Source organism: Struthio camelus, chromosome 15 (assembly GCF_040807025.1).
Source record: "Struthio camelus isolate bStrCam1 chromosome 15, bStrCam1.hap1, whole genome shotgun sequence".
Taxonomy (NCBI): Eukaryota; Metazoa; Chordata; class Aves; order Struthioniformes; family Struthionidae; genus Struthio; species Struthio camelus.
The window spans coordinates 210,971-228,293 of record NC_090956.1 but is presented as its reverse complement, the minus strand read 5'-3'; the positions used below and the strand labels follow the sequence as shown (position 1 = coordinate 228,293).

At 41.8% G+C, this 17,323-nt stretch overlaps 2 protein-coding genes across 6 annotated transcripts; one reads left to right on the top strand and one right to left on the bottom strand.

Moving 5' to 3' along the window:
* Window positions 1-707: 707 nt before the first annotated feature.
* Window positions 708-5,262, bottom strand: TSR3 (TSR3 ribosome maturation factor). Its single transcript, XM_068908494.1, has 6 exons — window positions 5,110-5,262; window positions 4,395-4,611; window positions 3,443-3,636; window positions 2,497-2,670; window positions 947-1,010; window positions 708-869 (listed from the first exon to the last, which is right to left on the bottom strand). The coding sequence occupies exons 1-6, from the start codon at window positions 5,219-5,221 to the stop codon at window positions 725-727; spliced, it is 906 nt and encodes a 301-aa protein (XP_068764595.1). The 5' UTR covers window positions 5,222-5,262; the 3' UTR covers window positions 708-724.
* A 6-nt stretch (window positions 5,263-5,268) lies between these two features.
* Window positions 5,269-16,385, top strand: GNPTG (N-acetylglucosamine-1-phosphate transferase subunit gamma). Of its 5 annotated transcripts, none has more exons than XM_068908492.1 (12): window positions 5,269-5,326; window positions 5,407-5,461; window positions 5,620-5,687; window positions 7,237-7,291; window positions 7,395-7,478; window positions 8,887-8,980; window positions 10,539-10,653; window positions 11,218-11,300; window positions 11,563-11,694; window positions 13,050-13,131; window positions 14,030-14,167; window positions 15,866-16,385. In XM_068908492.1, the coding sequence occupies exons 1-11, from the start codon at window positions 5,293-5,295 to the stop codon at window positions 14,152-14,154; spliced, it is 927 nt and encodes a 308-aa protein (XP_068764593.1). In that variant the 5' UTR covers window positions 5,269-5,292; the 3' UTR covers window positions 14,155-14,167; window positions 15,866-16,385. The 5 variants fall into 5 exon arrangements, with proteins under 5 accessions (XP_068764593.1, XP_068764590.1, XP_068764592.1 ...); XM_068908489.1 differs by having other exon boundaries at window positions 14,030-14,190; XM_068908491.1 differs by lacking the exon at window positions 15,866-16,385 and adding an exon at window positions 15,574-15,594 and having other exon boundaries at window positions 14,030-14,190.
* Window positions 16,386-17,323: the final 938 nt, after the last annotated feature.

Below are 17,323 nucleotides of genomic sequence, written 5' to 3'. Positions count from 1 at the left end.
CCGTTTCAAAATACTGAGAACATAGGCAGATGGTATCGCTGAACTTGCTGTCTGAAATTCTGCGATATAACTCCAAATATAAAATGCTAAAACTTTGTATGTTGCTGAGGACCCTCTAACTGTAGCTAAGTAAATCAAAAATCAGCATATAATCTTACTGAAAAGACAATGAGGTTTTAAATCGATTTCAGGAAGTTTCCCCCCTGCCCCCCCCCCACCTTTTTAAGCTTACGTGTTTGGTTTACTGTAAAATGAGTGATGTAGCTGAAATGCATATAGCAGCTTCAAGCCTGTACAGAAGTCAGAGACTCCTTATGTGCTCTAATTTGGGTAATGACCTAAAATTAGAGCTGTTTGCCAACTTGAAATATTCCCCAGATATCAGAAAAGCGTAGTCTATAATGTACTACTATGTAAAAATACTTCCTATAAATCACTTTCCGGAAACTTTTTGTTTCTTTACTAATGTAACTAAGCTTCAGGATCCTTACAGAATAACAATGAGTATTCCATAAAGAACTGTCCAAAAGAGGAAGCTAAATAACCTTAAAACCTTGACATGCATAAGTAGATCTATAAACCTCCATGGGACCCCATTGAGAATAGAGGTTCATCTGGAAAGAGGTAGTTAAGCATCCAATTATAGGTGGGCATCCCCCATATTAGTAACTGTTCACCAGAAAGTTTCTTACACAAGATTTTACAACTTTGTTCACAAACTATTTTATTTTTCAAATAGTTGATGTATTGGTTCTTGGTGCCGCAACTTCCCAGTATCATCTTCCTCTGGACTGTTCTCATCACTGGTCTCACTGCCATCATCTGGACTGCTTACACTGTCCTCAGATTCTTCATTGCTTTGTGCTATTCTGGAAACATTTTTCAGGATTATAGAAGCAAGGTAACTTTTAAGAAAAAAAATAGTATGTAAGTTAAATTTCATTACCCTGGAGCATTGACTGGTCTATTAGGATTAGAAAATTCTTTTCCTGAGTCAACATCAAATGGATCTGGAAGGAAAGAAAGGAGGGGGGAGGGAAGCACATTCCTGAAGCAGTCTGCTTTTATTTTCATTTTAACAGAATGTTATTGCCAGGGAGGGGAAGATGTGGACAACAAGTCTGGTTCAGCTTTCTAATGAACCTACTGTACTTGTTTGGCCAAGAGGTCAGAAACCAGGAATTGAAAAAAAACCTAAGTTCTGTTCCCTGTTCTCATCTTTTCACTCTCTTCTCCCCGCCCCATCCCCCCAAAAAGGGGGGGCTCAGTAACTCTTTGGGGACAGCCAGACTGCCCGCATAGTTTGCTAAAGCTTTGGGTAAGACAACATGCATATTTTCAAAACCAGATGGTTGTCTAATCTGTTTACCAATAGCCAAATCTCCAAAGTGAAGGAGCGCAGCTGTGCAGGTTGAGTACTTCCTGAGGAGCGAGAATAATGCTAGATTTAGCTTTGCTTACATAACTGGAGAACAGCAACATGTTACCCCAGAAAACTCAAAATGAGGCGTGATAGTTATGATACTACACACCATACAGAAAACACAGGAGTGTGGGTGGAACTGTGCCTTAACTGGCATAGTAGGGTTGTCCCTTAAGGTCTGTTTTCAGTTTAATGTAACAGCAGTTCAGCTTCCACTACAAGGCTACAAGAACATACACTTCAAAGACAGGACAATTTTATTCAGCCTAACACGTCACAGCTGAGAGAGCAAAGGCAAAAGACACTAGAGGCTGTCTGCCATCTCCTTAGTGTGTGGGAGTCCCCTGTTCTATTTTTATGGGACTTAGCCACTATGGAAGAAAGGAACTGGTTAGGAGTATCTGTCTTCGTATGCTCTTGATCGTTTGGCTTTTTTGCATTGTCTTGAATGAGACCAAGCACTCGTTTGTGAATACAACTTGAAATACTGGGATAACATAAGTTATACAAAGAATCTGGGAATAAGCTATCCTGTACTGAAATTTAAGGTATTTTCATTATCCTCACAGGTCTGCTTTTAAAAGCATCTTGGTTAGGGACTGTATAAACTTGTCTGTTAAGGATTTATCTAGGTTTATATATGACTGATTTACTGTCAGACTGCACGCCTGTATTTCTGTTACGGTTCTCTTGTATTGCTAGTCATCTCGTTCATAGTCTGCCTTTAATATTTGTAGATACGGTGGGGAAGTCATATATTTTCTTTTTACTCCTCATTCTCTAATAACATCCTTAATTAGGGTAGCTGCTCCACAGTTCAGCTAAATAAATTAATACCCTAATACAGGCATTAAATTGCTTTAGTCTTTTTCACCTTTTTGGATTAAAAAAACAAAGACAAACTTACTTATAGCTAGAAAAGACAGTATAGAGACAGAAAAAACACATCTCAACAAAGCTTTTATTTTTTATCTTCTACCTTGCCAATATTTCATGAGATCAAAGGAAAAAAAAGTGTAAGGAAACTACATGGAACACTAGGTAAGAAAAGGAGATGTGTGTATGTTTCTTACCTATTTCTTCTTCCTTTGTTTCTTGGACACTGGCTAAAAAATCCCTTTCGATTCTCAGTACTTCTTCTTGGCAATGGCAGGCTGCATACTTTTCCAAAAGAATTTTGTTCAAATCAATAAAGCTCTTCCCCCATTTAAATTTCCTTAGAAGAATGGTGGCTAGGTCTGGGAATCCTAAAACAGAAAAGAAATTATCAATTTTTTTTTTCAATGTGAGATTTGGCTTGGCTTACAGATTTCTGTTTTTAATGTTTGCCAGCATTTCTCAGTGTTCAGGGATTCAGATTTTTTAAAAGATTAAAGGGTTTTTTTTAATTTCACTTTAACTTGAAATATCTAACTCAATCCAAGAAAAGTTCACAGTCTTTTAGCCTTATATGGAAATATTAAAATATTTTGTAAACGTGATTCAAGCTGTAGCTCCTACGTCCTTCTGTAAGACAGCATGTGTACATACCATATTATCAGAAAGATCTGTCAGCAGTATAGCAGAGAATGTCTGTTCAGTTGTCAAGAAAGCTCTGTCGCGAGCTTGTAAAACATCATGAGGAGGGGGTGATCTTTTTTTAAATGTTCTCAACCAGAACCCACCATGTTAACGGATAGCTGTTACCTCCCATGAAGACAAAGATGTCTAAGGATTAACACTGGTTTGTTTTTTTTTTTGAGATTTACTAACATCCAGTGCTGTCCTGACAACAGTAGGATCACCAGTTCATATGTCCTGTGTAGTAGCTGAGGTGAACTCCATCCCAGAGGTATCTCAATGGCTATTAAATACAAGCAATTGGAAGAGAACTAGATAATCTTATTCCAAACACAAGACCAAAGTGATGACCAATGGGACAGCATTACACTTTATTCTATCAAAAATCATCCATTCTGATTTATTAAGGATATGAGAATCACTGGTAACACATTTCATATCAGATCTGTTAGAGCCTACCAACAATGCAAAAAGTAGCAGCAAAAGCTTCCACGCAGGACAGCTTGCATGGCCGGCCATAGTTTACAGGATTTGCAGCCACCAAGTAAGGTAACAGCCGTAGATGACTTCCTCTCATTCTCTTAAAGGGAGTTTCTTCCAATTTGGCCCATGAGCAATCTATGACTGCGATTCCGCTCTGAGCAACAATATGTCTGAAAAAATAAATATCCTGTATTTAAAAAACTTTGTGTTGTATTGATAAATTAAAGTGAGAATTACATATGCCAATTTATAGTGACAACAAACGTGCATACAACCCCCTCTTTGTCTATCAAAGAGCAAACATTTTATAACAACCTAAAATTCAGATGTAACAGGAAAGAATAACATGCTTCTCCTCAGAATCTGCACAGGGCAAGAAAGTCTTTTCCATATGTTTCAAACTGAAAATACAGAATTTTAGGATTAAAAATTTGCGAGGGGAAGGCGATTAGAAATAATGTTCCCATTCTTAAGGCAACAAAGATCAAAGTTCAGATTTAGATTCTCCACTAGCTTCTAAGATAATCTCTGAATATATACATCTTTATACAATTTTGCAAGTACATTTGAAGAAAACTCATTAAGTTTCCCCAAAATAAGTTTTAATTTGCATGTGCAATCATAAAAAATGGAGTATGTATAGGCTGCTGCGATTCCGAGCGTGTTAACCTACAGACTGCATAGTGTCGTCATGTGGGAGCTATAGATCCATCTATTGATACCAGCTGTTTAAAAGTTTTGATCTTATTTAACAAAAAGACTCAATTTCTCACGCTTATGCGTCAGCAGTAACATGACAAACGCATTGCATAGCACAACCTTGGCCGTGAAGGAGCGCTGAAAGCGCTCTCCCTGCTGCCTCGAGGGGCTGCGAGCAGCGCGGGGGCGCTGACCCGCGCGCGGGGCGGGGCGGGACCGGCCGGCGCACCTGTCGGCGGGCGAGACGGGCGCCGCGGCCGCGGGGCTGAGGACGAGCCCCGCGAACCTCTGCCCGAGGCGCAGGGTGCGGAGCAGGCCCTTCCGCGCCAGCTTCCTGCCGGTGCATCGCTTGGGGTCGCAGTGCCCGAGATCCCACATGGCGAGAGGGCAGGGGAGCCTCGCCGCCGCGGCGCCGCCCTCCGCAGCCTCACCGCCCTCCAGGCAAGCTGCGAACACAGGCGCGCCGTAGTGCCCGCCCCGGCCCCGGCCCGCCGCCCCGCTCCGTCCGCCCCGGCCCCGGCCCCGGCCCGCCACCCCGCTCGCCCGCCCCGCTCCGTCCGCCCCGCTCGCCCACCCCGGCCCGCCGCCCCGCTCCGTCCGCCCCGCTCGCCCGCCCCGGCCCCGACCCGCCACCCCGCTCGCCCGCCCCGGCCCGCCGCCCCGCTCCGTCCGCCCCGGCCCCGGCCCGCCGCTCCGGCCCCGGCCCCGGCCCCGGCCCGCCGCCCCGCTCCGTCCGCCCCGGCCCCGGCCCCGGCCCGCCGCCCCGCTCCGTCCGCCCCGGCCCGCCGCTCCGGCCCCGGCCCGCCGCCCCGCTCCGTCCGCCCCGGCCCCGGCCCGCCGCTCCGGCCCCGGCCCGCCGCCCCGCTCGCCCCCGCCCCGGTCCCGGCCCCGGCCCGCCGCCCCGCTCCGTCCGCCCCGGCCCGCCGCCCCGCTCCGTCTCCCACCTTCCAGCGCGGCCCCCGCTTCCGCCGCGAAGGTATCGAGGCTCCGGGCGCCGCAGCGGGCGCTCCGTGGCGGGGCCGCGGCCGGCCGCGGCCGGTACCTTCTCCGCCTCATGGGCCCGCAGCCGGCCGGCCTGGGCGGAGCGGCCTCCCCGCGACGCCCTTCCGCTTCCGAGGGGAGCGGCGATGGCGGCTGCCCGGCTGCTGCTGGCGGCGCTGGGTGAGCGCGGGGCCGGGGCCGGGGCCGCCGCCGCCGCCGCCGCCGCCGCCGCCGCCGCCGACCGCTCTCTCTGTTCGCAGGTGCCTTCGCCTCGGCGGGGAAGATGAAGGTCGTGGAGGAGCCGAACACGTTCGGGTGCGTGGCCCCCGCGCGCCGGGGCCCTTCCCGGCCGGGCCGCCGCCCCCGCGCCCGGCTCCCCGCGGCTGGGCACGAGGAGAGCGGAGGATATAACGACCCCCCAGAAACACAACTGCAGATTAAATCTTGTATTTTAAATTTTTTTCTTTTGAAAGGTTGAATAACCCGTTCTTGCCTCAACCAAATAGGCTGCAGCCAAAGATGGCCCCTTCTGCAGTATCAGGTATATAGTATATACAAACGTTACTTTTCTGTACGGTTTTTACCATTTTCATGGCAGTCGTATATAATCTACCTTGAATTTGTGCACACAGTGACCAATTTTGCCAATCATTTGATGGGAGTAATGGAAAATAAGCATGACCAAATGCATCTTATTGTGCCTCGGGAGGATTAAAAACCTGGCTTGACATCTTCGGTGCTTTCTGTCAAGGGGCTGTTCGGACTGTTTTTGTCACAGTCTGCTCTCCATGTGTTTATTCCATATTGTTTGAGCCCGTCACTTATCCATATTAAAGACTTCTTTTCTTTCTGAAACAATCCCTGATGTCCTTGAGATTCTCATGTAAAAGTGACAGCATCATTTAATAGTACTCAAAAGTTATTTTTTCAGACGTTTTTAAAGTAGGCTTAGAATGAGTCATCCAGGCTCAATTTCATATGCAAAGCATAGATGCTGCAATATAACCTACCACTGTAGCAAAATACATAGAAATCTAAGGATTTTAGACCTGTATGGAGGACAGTAGGTACAGTAAATGCTGAATTGCAACGGGTGAGCAACAGGAAATAAAGATACAGCCCATTTAATGTTAAATCTTGTCTCTCTCCTAACCTTAGGCACAGACATAAACCTCCTTATGGGTTCAGGCCAATAAGGACACTTATGTATGGTGATGTTAAATGTGATTGTACTTTTTCTTTTGCAAGATGTTTTATAAACCTGAATTAAATATATAAATTATGTACATGCTGCGTGTGAAAAGTGAAATAGTTAGAAATAGGATTAATAATAGTTAGAATGCTGAATGGGAAGACACCAAAAATAATAGGAAAAAATTAGAAGAACAGTACACCAGAAATCCTTTTTTTCTGGACTTTTCCAAATGACAAGTTACCTATATTAGATTCCATTGACAGCAAGGATGGAATGGTCAGTTCTACCAGAAAGTTGTGATTACTGATCTATCAGATAGAAAAAAGACAACAACAGCATTGCCATTTCTTCCAGCAGCTTTTGAGTGGCTTACCTTGCTGAATAACAACTGGATCAGATCTTGAAGGCCAACTGTGAAGAAGAACATCTCGTTCGAGAGTCTTAGGGAAACTTATGTGTGCAGCACTGACAACATTCTGAGCAAAAGGGCTTTACTGACATAAACTTTAGGAGTTTAGATGACTCTGGGGACAGACAGTTGCCAAGTAAGAGTCCTGGTGATTGTGACTACAGATTTTGGCAAGATCTGCACTGAGGATTGCTTTTATGGAGCTAGCTTCAAATATTTGTCTGTGTCCAGGTTTCTTGTTTTTATTGTAGAGAGAAGCTAACCTATTTCATAGAGTGCTGAGGATGAAAAACTTGAAAGATTTGGAAGCAAATTGATATAATGTTAGTGGGAATTTATGGTAGTCCATATGGAAGATACTGATTTCCTGGTGTACAGCAGAAAACTAAATTTTTGACGTACTCCTTACAAATCTGTCACCACAATAACTTGTTTAAATTTAACGAAAAATTATTCTTCCTTGATGTCATTTTTTGGTGTTTTTAGGCCCTGCGCATCTTTTTAGGCTTGCTGGCAAGTGTTTCAGTTTTGTGGAATCCACGTGAGTAATGGATTTGAATATATGACTCTGTTTTGAATAGGAACAAACTAGTTCTTAACTCTAATCTGAAACATTTCTTGTTATTTTTTGCTTTTTTTTTAAGGTATAAGTACGAGTTTTGTCCTTTCCATAATGTCACTCAGCATGAGCAGACTTTTCGATGGAATGCCTATAGTGGGATTTTAGGGTAAGGCTATTTAGAGCTTTATGTTTTACCTAAATTATTAGCAGACCACTTTATAGATTGACAAAAAGGTGGCAGTTTTAAAATGAAGATTCTTTTACTGGTTAGCTTAGGTCATTGTAGCTCCCAGAGCATTATGCAGACGAGTACTCAGTCTTGAAATAGCCAGATTTTTTGCTGATTAAAAGCTAACCTCCTGTCTTTAGCTGGAAGCAGATTAATAACCAGTATCAACAGCACTAATTGTATGTTCTTGTAAAAAATCCAATGACATACAACTACAATTTATATTAACCAAAGGCTTCTCGTCTCTTTTAGATATTTTCATTTTGAGTTGCGTATAAACTTGCAAAATAAAACAAAATACATGCTGTGGTCACTTTAAACTTATTTAATAAAAGGTAATAAAAGGCTCAGTGTAGATCCAGTGTCTGCATTGGAAGAGCTGGCATAAATTTAATTGTAAAACAGAACGCTGCCTTAAAAATACAACCTTTAACATTTTTCTCTATGTAGATGTCTGTGCAGCTTGAGTGGAGGACTTGTCTCTCTTCAGTGAGCCAGTGTGAGAGGAAAGGTTACATCATTATATTGAGAGAATCTGAACTTTAGGACGAGCAGAAGTAGAGATTAGTTTTTGTAGATACTCTCACCAGCGCTATAAGTAGTCCCTCAAACAGTCTTGAGTTGCCCTGGATTTATTGTGAGACAGATCTGTAAGCTGTTTTTTATTGGGTTTAAACTATAATTTTTAAATGCAAATGGTTTATAAACTGAGAACTGATATGAAACTGTGCTCCCAGAATAATATTGATACCTAATTACATGATGATACATGATTAGGAGACTGGAGCATCTCTCCTCTGAAGAAAGGCTGAGAGAGCCGGGCCTGTTGAGCCTGGAGAAGAGAAGACTTAAGAGGCGATCTCATCAATGTCCACAAGTATCTGAAGGGAGGGTGTCGAGAGGATGGGGCCAGACTCTTCTCCGTGGTGCCCAGTGACAGGACAAGAGGCAACGGGCACAAACTGAAACACAGGAAGTTCCATCTGAACCTGAGGAAAAACTTTCCTGTGAGGGTGACAGAGCACTGGCACAGGTTGCCCAGAGAGGTTGTGGAGTCTCCTTCCCTGGAGATATTCAAAACCCGCCTGGACGTGATCCTGGGCAATATGCTCTAGGTGACCCTGCTCGAGCAGGGGGAGTTGGACTAGACGATCTCTAGATCACTTCACTGACTAAAAGGTGACCAGATCTTGGCTATAGGAAATGGCAGTATTAGGACAACAAAACTGGGATGTATACAATTAATTTGGATCTGGTGTATGAGTATTCCTTCTTTTCTTCCTATGTTTTCCCATTTTTCTTTCCAGTAATTTAAAATAAAACTCTTGATGTTCTCATTTTTCAGAATCTGGCATGAATGGGAAATTGACAACAACACATTTGTTGGAATGTGGATGAGGGAAGGAGACTCCTGTGAAACGAAGAGCAGACAGACAAAGGTATAATAATGAATTACATAGATTCCACAGATTCAGACAGCATGGCACTCTGCAGTTACTCATGACACTACAGACTGAAACATTTCTACCTCAAAGAGTTCATGGTTTAAGATCTGATATAAAATTACAAGATGACTTCTTATAGCATTTAGGTGAATAGATGAAGAGGGGAGCTAAAATCAGGATAAAAATCTGATGAAGTTTACTTACATATTCTCATTAGCCTGGCAACTTTAATTTTTTTGTCCCTGATAGAGTGGAGTATTCTGGTATTATCATCACTGTTAGAAACGTACAGGACGTTATAATTTCCAACAGGAAAAGTAGACAAAAAGAGTTATTTGTTGAACGTAAGCCACCAGCCTACTGTGCACAAGAACGTCTAGTAAAAAGGAGGGAATAGAATTAGGCAGTTAACAGTATGCCGAGAAGCCAAGTAAGCCAAGTATTAGAACAAGACCAGGTTGCATGCAGGGAGAATTAAAGAAGGAGTTACATATATGGGAGTGGCAGGGAAACAAAACTCAAGAACTACAAATTGGTGTGAGTACATTTTTAAGAAAAAATAAAAATACTTATTCTGTTGAACAATTAAAATGTTCCTGTATCTGTGCCAAGGAAGTATTCAACTAGAAAGGTTAGAAAGGGTGTCTGAGACTTGTCTAATGTATGGCACGTGATTTGCACAAGGCCTTTATCTTTTTGTTCATAAATGTTCTTCTTTTCTCCAGCTTCCATTTCAGCTTTACAGATGCAATGAATTAAACTCACATTCCCTGGTGAAATAGATCTCTATCATGAAGAATTGCTAAAGATATCATAAAGTTCACAATAGGTTTATTCTCATATACGAGAAGCTTAGCTATTATAGTGATGGGTGACAATACAATACTTAAGAGAGAGTGATATATCATTGTAATAACACTAATGGGAAGGTGAGGTAAGGGACAAAATATCTTGGCCAACGTGAAAATATTCTGTACTAAAATGGAGGTACCTTGTTAACAACTTTTATCTCGCATAGGGGCTACAGAAAGGATCGCTATTCTTGCATGACCTTTGATATTGTGATACAAATCCTTCACAGGCATTTGGTTTTGAACAGTCATGAAATACTAGCACTGGAAATACAAAGATCAAAATGAATTTCTGCAGGCCAGATGAGTATTGCTCTCTTGAACAATAAAAAGAAGAGCCTGGTATTTAGTGCACTGGTCAGGAATCAAAATTTGTTAGATGAATGATGTTCCTGTCCAATGATGTTCGAAAGAGTCCTATATGCCCTCCCTTTTATTCTCATTTTTGCTAGAAATATGGTGCTTGGGAGTTCAAGTAACAAAGATAGGTAGGGTTGATTTCCCATTAGAAGATGGAATTTTTACAAAGAGCTTAATTTGAAAGACCTGTTATCCTATGGATGACAGTACTGGAAGCTTTAGGACTATGGTATTTACTGAAATGCATCTGTTAGCATAGGAACACAGCAAATTGATCCTGAATGCTGGTCCTGTTTAATTTGGAGCTAGTTTTGCTGATCTTTGTTTTTACTGATATTTAGGTTCTTCTTGTTTGTGGAAAGAGCAATAAATTGGCTTACGTGTCTGAGCCGAGTACTTGTGTTTACTCTCTGACATTTGAGACTCCTCTTGTGTGCCATCCCCACTCTCTTTTAGGTAAGATTTAGAAAACCATTTGTGCATGTCGAGCAGCTGGCATTGTACTCCAGCCTCAGAGTGTAGATTTTTAGGTTATTTGACCTTGTAGTTTGATATCAATGAAGATTAAATGTAATATATGTTGCTAAGTGTATTTAAAATCATCATAACAAATGGGTATTTCTAGAATAAACTGCCACTGCTAGCATAGATACAGCAGGTGGTTTTTTTTTTTTGCTTTTTTTCTTGGACTGGTTTTCTTAATCAGCCCTATAGTATCTGTTCATTTACCTGCATAACAGAAAAGGAGAGCTCAGTTAGAATTTCATTCAACGGAGAAATATGAGACCTTCTACCTGGAAATGAGAGAGAAATTTTTGGTCAGTAGCACTCTCCAGAAACTTTGTGTTTGTGTGAGCTGGGTTTGAAGTATAACCCCAACTCTTGAAAGCCGTAGAGATTGTGTACTGTATAGAAACATTGAGCTCTTAAAACAAGTATGTAGGTATGGCACTAGAGAAGCACTTAAATAATGGAGGACAATGCTGTTAATCTTTACAAAGTGTGACTTCCATTTTTTAGTTTATCCGACTCTGACTGAAGCACTACAAAGGAAGTGGGATGAAGCAGAGCAGTTTCTGTATGATGAACTAATAACTGAAAAGGTTTGTTAGTTCTTCCAACTCTATTTGGTAAAGAACAATTAATGCCAAAGTACTGATCTGACTTCTGCAGTTCATCTTTTTTTAGAATGGACACATTTATTCTGCAGTTGACAAACAGTAATTTTTGTGCTCTGTAACTGCTATATCAACCATAATGGCAATGTTTTGTAAAGTGAAGCTTGTGGAATTGGAATGGCCAGTGCAATTTACAAGCAGAGATGAGAATCAGATGGATTGATCTTTTACAAATCTTCTTTTTTAGGGATACAAAAAAATACTGAAAGAGATTTTTGAGGAAGCAGGTCTTCTAAAAGCAACAGAAGAAAAGGAATTTGAGAAACAGAATAAGAAAACAATAAGTCTGGAATTTGAAACAGTAGAGAACTGCAATAAGGTATAAAGCATAATGTTTACAATGTGGAATTAATTGCTACCTTTTTTACTGTATGGTTCAGTGTGACAAAGTTATATATTTATTCTTTGGATTCACCTAAGTCTGTTAATGGGATTATATTTTTTGTTTTTTTATGTAACAGTTTGTTTACAAATAAAGCAATTTGACATCTTTATTTTAGCCCTCAAGTCAAAAACAAACCAGCACAACTGAAAACTCAGTAAGAAGTTAAGAGGGCATTACATGGGAATTAATGTAGACTCCTGGACTTTGAACACCTTATAAGTACTCTTTCTAAGGGATATCAGTGTGGAAATAGGAAGGAGTTACTAGTGAAAATAAAGGTGCACCTAGCCTGGGGACTGTTGACACTTTTCTGTGTGGATTATTACCCAGACTTACAACAGAACATACTGGCCATTTTACAAGCAAAAGGCGGCATGATCTATGCCATGTTTATTTCTGAATGATTTTAATTTGTGTGAATATGCAGGTATTTTCTCTGTAACAGAACTAAGATGGAAAAAAATAGAGGTAGAAGGTGTATTCAGCCTAAAAGAGCACATGTTGAACATCATGAAAAGAGCATGGAAGGGAATTCATTGATTATAATGCAAAGAAGAAGCCACTGTTGTCATCTAATTTGAAAATGGTGCCCACACAAAATACCACCTAGTAATTCCTGCGTATAACCCCATAAACTGTGGTTAAACTGAATATATTTCTATAAAGATAATCATTTTGCTGTGGTACTGTCAGGAGCTGGAAAATTCATCTTATTTTATCAATGGTTAATTATTTTACTGTTAATAATTTGCACTTCTTTTTTTAATGTTCTTGGTTGGCTTCATCATAGTGTAATTGACATAAACTTGAGTGTTCTGGTAACCAAAGAATCTTAAATGGTTAATCTTTTGCTTGTTATTAAGTACAGAAATACAATTAAAAAATTTAGGTTCCTTCAAGATTCCAGGTGTATGGTTTGATTCTGAAAAGTGTGAAGCAGTCCCTGGTTCTATGATTCAACAGAAACTGTTGAAAGCAAGACCATGAAGTTGCTAGGTCAAGATCTGAGGAAGTGACAGATTTCCAGACTCTAGCCTTATGATAGAAGCTAAAATAAGGCTCGTCTTGTAGCAAAGGAAGGTAATTTTGTCCTAGGATAAAATGCTAGTTTAAGGATAGATCTGAGAATTTTTATAAAATTTGTATCTCGTTCTTGGAGTACACAAATTAAGATCTTTAAGTCAAAAGCTGTAACAACTATGCATAGACCTATTATGTTTGATAAAATGCCATTTTATGTATGTATTTAGAGAGTGGGAGAGCCTTTTTAAATGTATTTTCTTTCCTAGGAGTACAAGCAACTTTCAAAAGAATTAAAAAAAATTAAAGATTTATTAACTCAGCATGGTATTGCATACAAAACAAATTCTGGTAAGTTTTTCATATAATACTTTTTCATTATTGTCTATTCAGAATGCATACACCCAAATGTTGCTTTTGACTACAGCACTGATTAAATAATATGCCATATATGGAGGTAAAAATCAGTGTTACAGCATTTGTGGCACTTAAGGATCTTTTAAATGTCCACACTTTCTGTGTAGTCACACCCAACCAACCACAAGGCCTGACTTCTTCAAGAACACTTGAAACGTTTTCCTTATCTGTATGGATTGCCTTTATTCGTTCTTAGTCACCTTTTTTCTCCTCTGATTTTTGTTAGATAAATACCATATCCCATGCCGTTTTGAGAAGGAAGGATTGTTGGGTCCTGGATATGAGGAAGCAGGGCTTATCTGGACTAATTCCAGACAAGTTAAGACTTTTTCCTGCCTTATTCCCTCCAGTCCATCATGCCCATTATTACATTAACTATTTACCTGAGGAGGATTTAATTTCCCCACAGCTTGAACGTTCAGAATTGGCACCTCAAGGAAACAATGGACCTTTGAGCTAATAACATTAAGCAAGTTACATGCTTGATTTTTTTTTTTCTTCTCTTTGGTTTGAGAAACTTTCATGGGCATTTTTGAAATCAGTGATTTTTCTTTTCTAGAAAAAAAATCATCATATTGGAATTTTTGTAAAACATTTTATTTGCATGTTTAAACTATTTATCTATGTAACTTGCACAGTATTTCTGCCTGCCTGAAGGGTAGCTCGTTTAACTACTGCAGATCAGAATTTGAATTCTAGAATCAAAAGCAGAATTCACAGCTTACTCTGGATGACTTATTTCAAAACTGTTTAGTGAATTCTATGATTGAGACAAAAATGTTTCAGTGTTTAAAAAACAGAAGTAACTGATGTCTTAAACTAAACATTACAGCTGAAAATACCAGTGTTGAACGTTTAAGTCACAAACTGGCAACTGCAGATACAAATGTTTTTAATGGGTTGAAGGATGATGAGCACCTGCGTGGAGATACAGGAATTTGGAATGACACTGTCTGAAGAAATTTGTGTGGTAAAAACAAGTTCATATGTTGAGTAAGTTGAATGTGTGTGATGGCACTAAAATGATTTACCTTCTCTGAGTATTCTTGACTTTCTGAATTCCTGCCCTAAAGCAAAGGGGAAAATAATGGAGTGAGGTTTTGCCATTACTAAGCAGTTACCTCATTTCTGAGGCTTGCAGATTCTTTCTCTCCAGTTCTTTGATCAACTATTGCACAACCTGGAGTGAAAGATGAGGGGTGTAAGTACATAGAATGTACATTTTTATCAGACTAATGACTTGTGCCATAAAACGTGGGCAAACTAATTTTGCAGTGAGCAGTAGATTGCTAGCTTTTGTAGAAAATATTAGATATTATACCTGCATCACGTGATCCAGCAGTATGAACAAAGCCTCTGAAGATAACCAGAATAGGTGGGAGAGGGATTAAAATTTAGTAAATTATTTTAGCTAGTTGGTGGTTAAGGTAGTGGCAGTGCAAAAAGTGATGTTTAATAATACTTATGACCAAATTCTGCCCTATACGTTCACATGGAGTAAGACTACACCTAATTGCCTCCTCCTTGCTTCAGGTGGTCTTCAGAATCTCTGTTGGTTCAGGACCAGTCTCACCCTGAGTTTCATCCCCAAAACCTCTGCCTTGACATTCAACGTGTACTTGCCCTTCTGGTTGCATAGTGGAGCACTAACAAATGCTATCATTCGTGCATACTTGTTTCCTGTATCATATTAAAGAAATGGCAATGATTCAGTAAAGCTGGTGCATAACAGGTGTCATAAAGACAAAATAATTGAAGGTGAACGCTGTAAAGTGTTTTATGAAAGACAGTACAATGTTCAGAACATGTGTTTCACCTATATGCCAAAATAAGCATTTTTCTTACGGACTTCAGCAAAAACGTGTTTCCTGCTGCAGGAGTCAGTATCATGCCACTCCACTCACCTCTGTCCAGAGCTTAATTTAGTCTATGGATAGTTAGTGGATAAAATGAAAGCAGTTCAGGATCTGAAGGAAGGAAAGGTGCTATGAAAATGTAAAATTATTGCCGAAGAACGAGCTGTGTTAAGGAAACACAGGGCAGTTCTCTGCACGAATGAAAGGGGCCCCTCTAACGAGAGCTGTGTTAGACGGAAACGACTGGAGAAGTTGATGGGCGCGGTGCCCGCGGCCTCCGGGCGTTTCGCCTCTGCTGCCCGGCCGGCGAGCGCGGGTCCCGCGGCCGGAGCCCGGCGACCCGCGAGGCGACAGCTGCCGCCGGCGCGCCCGCCCTCCGCTTCCGCTTCCGCTGGCGGGCGGCGCGGGGAGGAGCGCGGCGGGATGCGCTGGGCGCTGGGCGGCTGGCGGTGAGCGCCGGGGCCGGGCCGGGCCGGGCCGGGCCGCTCGGCCCGCTCCTCTGACTCGTGTGTCTTTGCAGGGCGCGACGGCCCGTGCCCCTGCCCGGCCCCCGGCGGGGGCTGGCGCGGCGGCGGGACGCGGCGGGCGCGGCGGCGGCGGCGGCGGCGGCGGGCGAGGGCCCCGTGCCCTTCTCCGCCAGCAGGGCCAGCCCGCGGGTGTGGAGCGTCAGCCGGTCTATGGGGAGCGACCACGAGAGGCCCTGGGGGAAGGTGCTGCCCCTCAGCCTGCTGTGCGCAGGGCTGCTGCTCTGGTGTGTGTTTAGGGACAAAACGGAGATCGATGAGCGACTGGAAGCTGTTTTCTCCGATCAGATCGTGGACCCTGTAGATGTGACCCAGAAAAGCAACGCCGCCTTGCAACCGCAGAAGGAGGAATGAGGACGGGAGCATGACTGTAGTGAAGGAGCTGCCAGAAATCTGCTGTCGTTCAGCTGGCTGCTCGGACACTTTCATGGCAATATTTGTTTTTTCAACCTGTCGCAGTCCTTACCTTGCAAGCACGATTCCTTTACTTTTCATAGCTGCTTCCTGCATTGGTCTTAGTAGAGCAGTTTACAGTGAGAGCTGAAGGAGTGGGTTCTTCCCGTAAAGGGGTGAACAGAGTGTACTACAAGTCAACTTGTATTTGAAGGTACGTTTTAGACAACTCATTTCTTTTCCGTTAGTATTTTTTCTTAGAAGTTGAGTGTATTCAAATATCAAAGTTGTAACTGTAAAATCACTGCTGAAGGTGACCTTCATTTGACATTTTGCTAGTCGTGGCATTTATTCAGATTACATTGAAAACAACTATGTAAGTATATGAATTGTTAATAAATGATTTTTAATTTCATATTCTGATTTCTTTAATTCAACTATATAATGTAGCAATTACGTCCTTCTAAGTCATAGTCAGTAGGTGTTTGTTTTCTGCACTAGAGCGTTTTATGTATTCTTCATTTAGATGATCTTAAACAGTAGGAGACATTTTTGCAGGGAATCTAAATTATTGGCTTGTATTATATGGAGGAGGAAACCCCTAGTTTCACTGAAGAACTTGGTATCTAGTTTTTCCAACAGATTCATAGATATTCAAGCTTCTACCCTCTGGAAACTTTCCTTGGAGAGGAAGAATCTAAGCCACTGTTAAGGCTGTTTTCTTTAAAATAAGACGTAGTTTTTTGGAATCTTCCAAATGTAAAAATGCAAAACTCTCTTCTGTATTCTGTGCCATTAAAATCCCCAACCACAAAAAAATAACATGGCAGCAATTCATAAGACAGTATGCAGCTACAGCGAAACTAGCTGCCTAGTACCATGTGGAACATGGATGGTACTAACACTGCCAACTAGGCGCTGAGCAACATCCAGTGCTACCAGTGGCTTTTGATTCTGCTGTAGACTGTAGCTGTCTTTTAGCCTGTTACAAGGTTTAATTTTTCTTGGGATTCAGCTTTTGCTACAGTGGAATGTTGTGAGTCGGATACGCATAGGGGAGTGTGCTGGAGAAAACATCCACAATCATGAATTTTATTTATACTGAACGAAAACATACTGTCTATTTCTCTGACTAGTCTTTCTTAAAAAGCCTTCTTTCTCCATGTTCTACTGAAACAATGAACCCAACAATTTACTGTTCTACTTAAGGAAATAAAGGGCTGACCCTTTGGATCTGCCTTATTTTCAGGTGATATGATAGGTATTCAGTAAAGACTCTATGTGTAAAACTGTTTTCATAGTCCCTGTAGGATAAGTGAAATGAACTTTTGGTTTTAAGGCAAACTTTGGAAG

Coding starts and splice junctions, on each gene's coding strand:
- GNPTG (XM_068908492.1), top strand. CDS start 5,293: ATGGCGGCTGCCCGGCTGCTGCTGGCGGCGCTGG. Junction 5,327..5,406: donor GCTGCTGCTGGCGGCGCTGG/GTGAGCGCGGGG, acceptor CTCTGTTCGCAG/GTGCCTTCGCCTCGGCGGGG. Junction 7,292..7,394: donor TTCAGTTTTGTGGAATCCAC/GTGAGTAATGGA, acceptor TTTTTTTTTAAG/GTATAAGTACGAGTTTTGTC.
- TSR3 (XM_068908494.1), bottom strand. CDS start 5,221: ATGAGGCGGAGAAGGTACCGGCCGCGGCCGGCCGCGGCCCCGCCACGG. Junction 4,612..5,109: donor AGCGGGGGCCGCGCTGGAAG/GTGGGAGACGGA, acceptor CTGTGTTCGCAG/CTTGCCTGGAGGGCGGTGAG. Junction 3,637..4,394: donor CCCGTCTCGCCCGCCGACAG/GTGCGCCGGCCG, acceptor TTATTTTTTCAG/ACATATTGTTGCTCAGAGCG.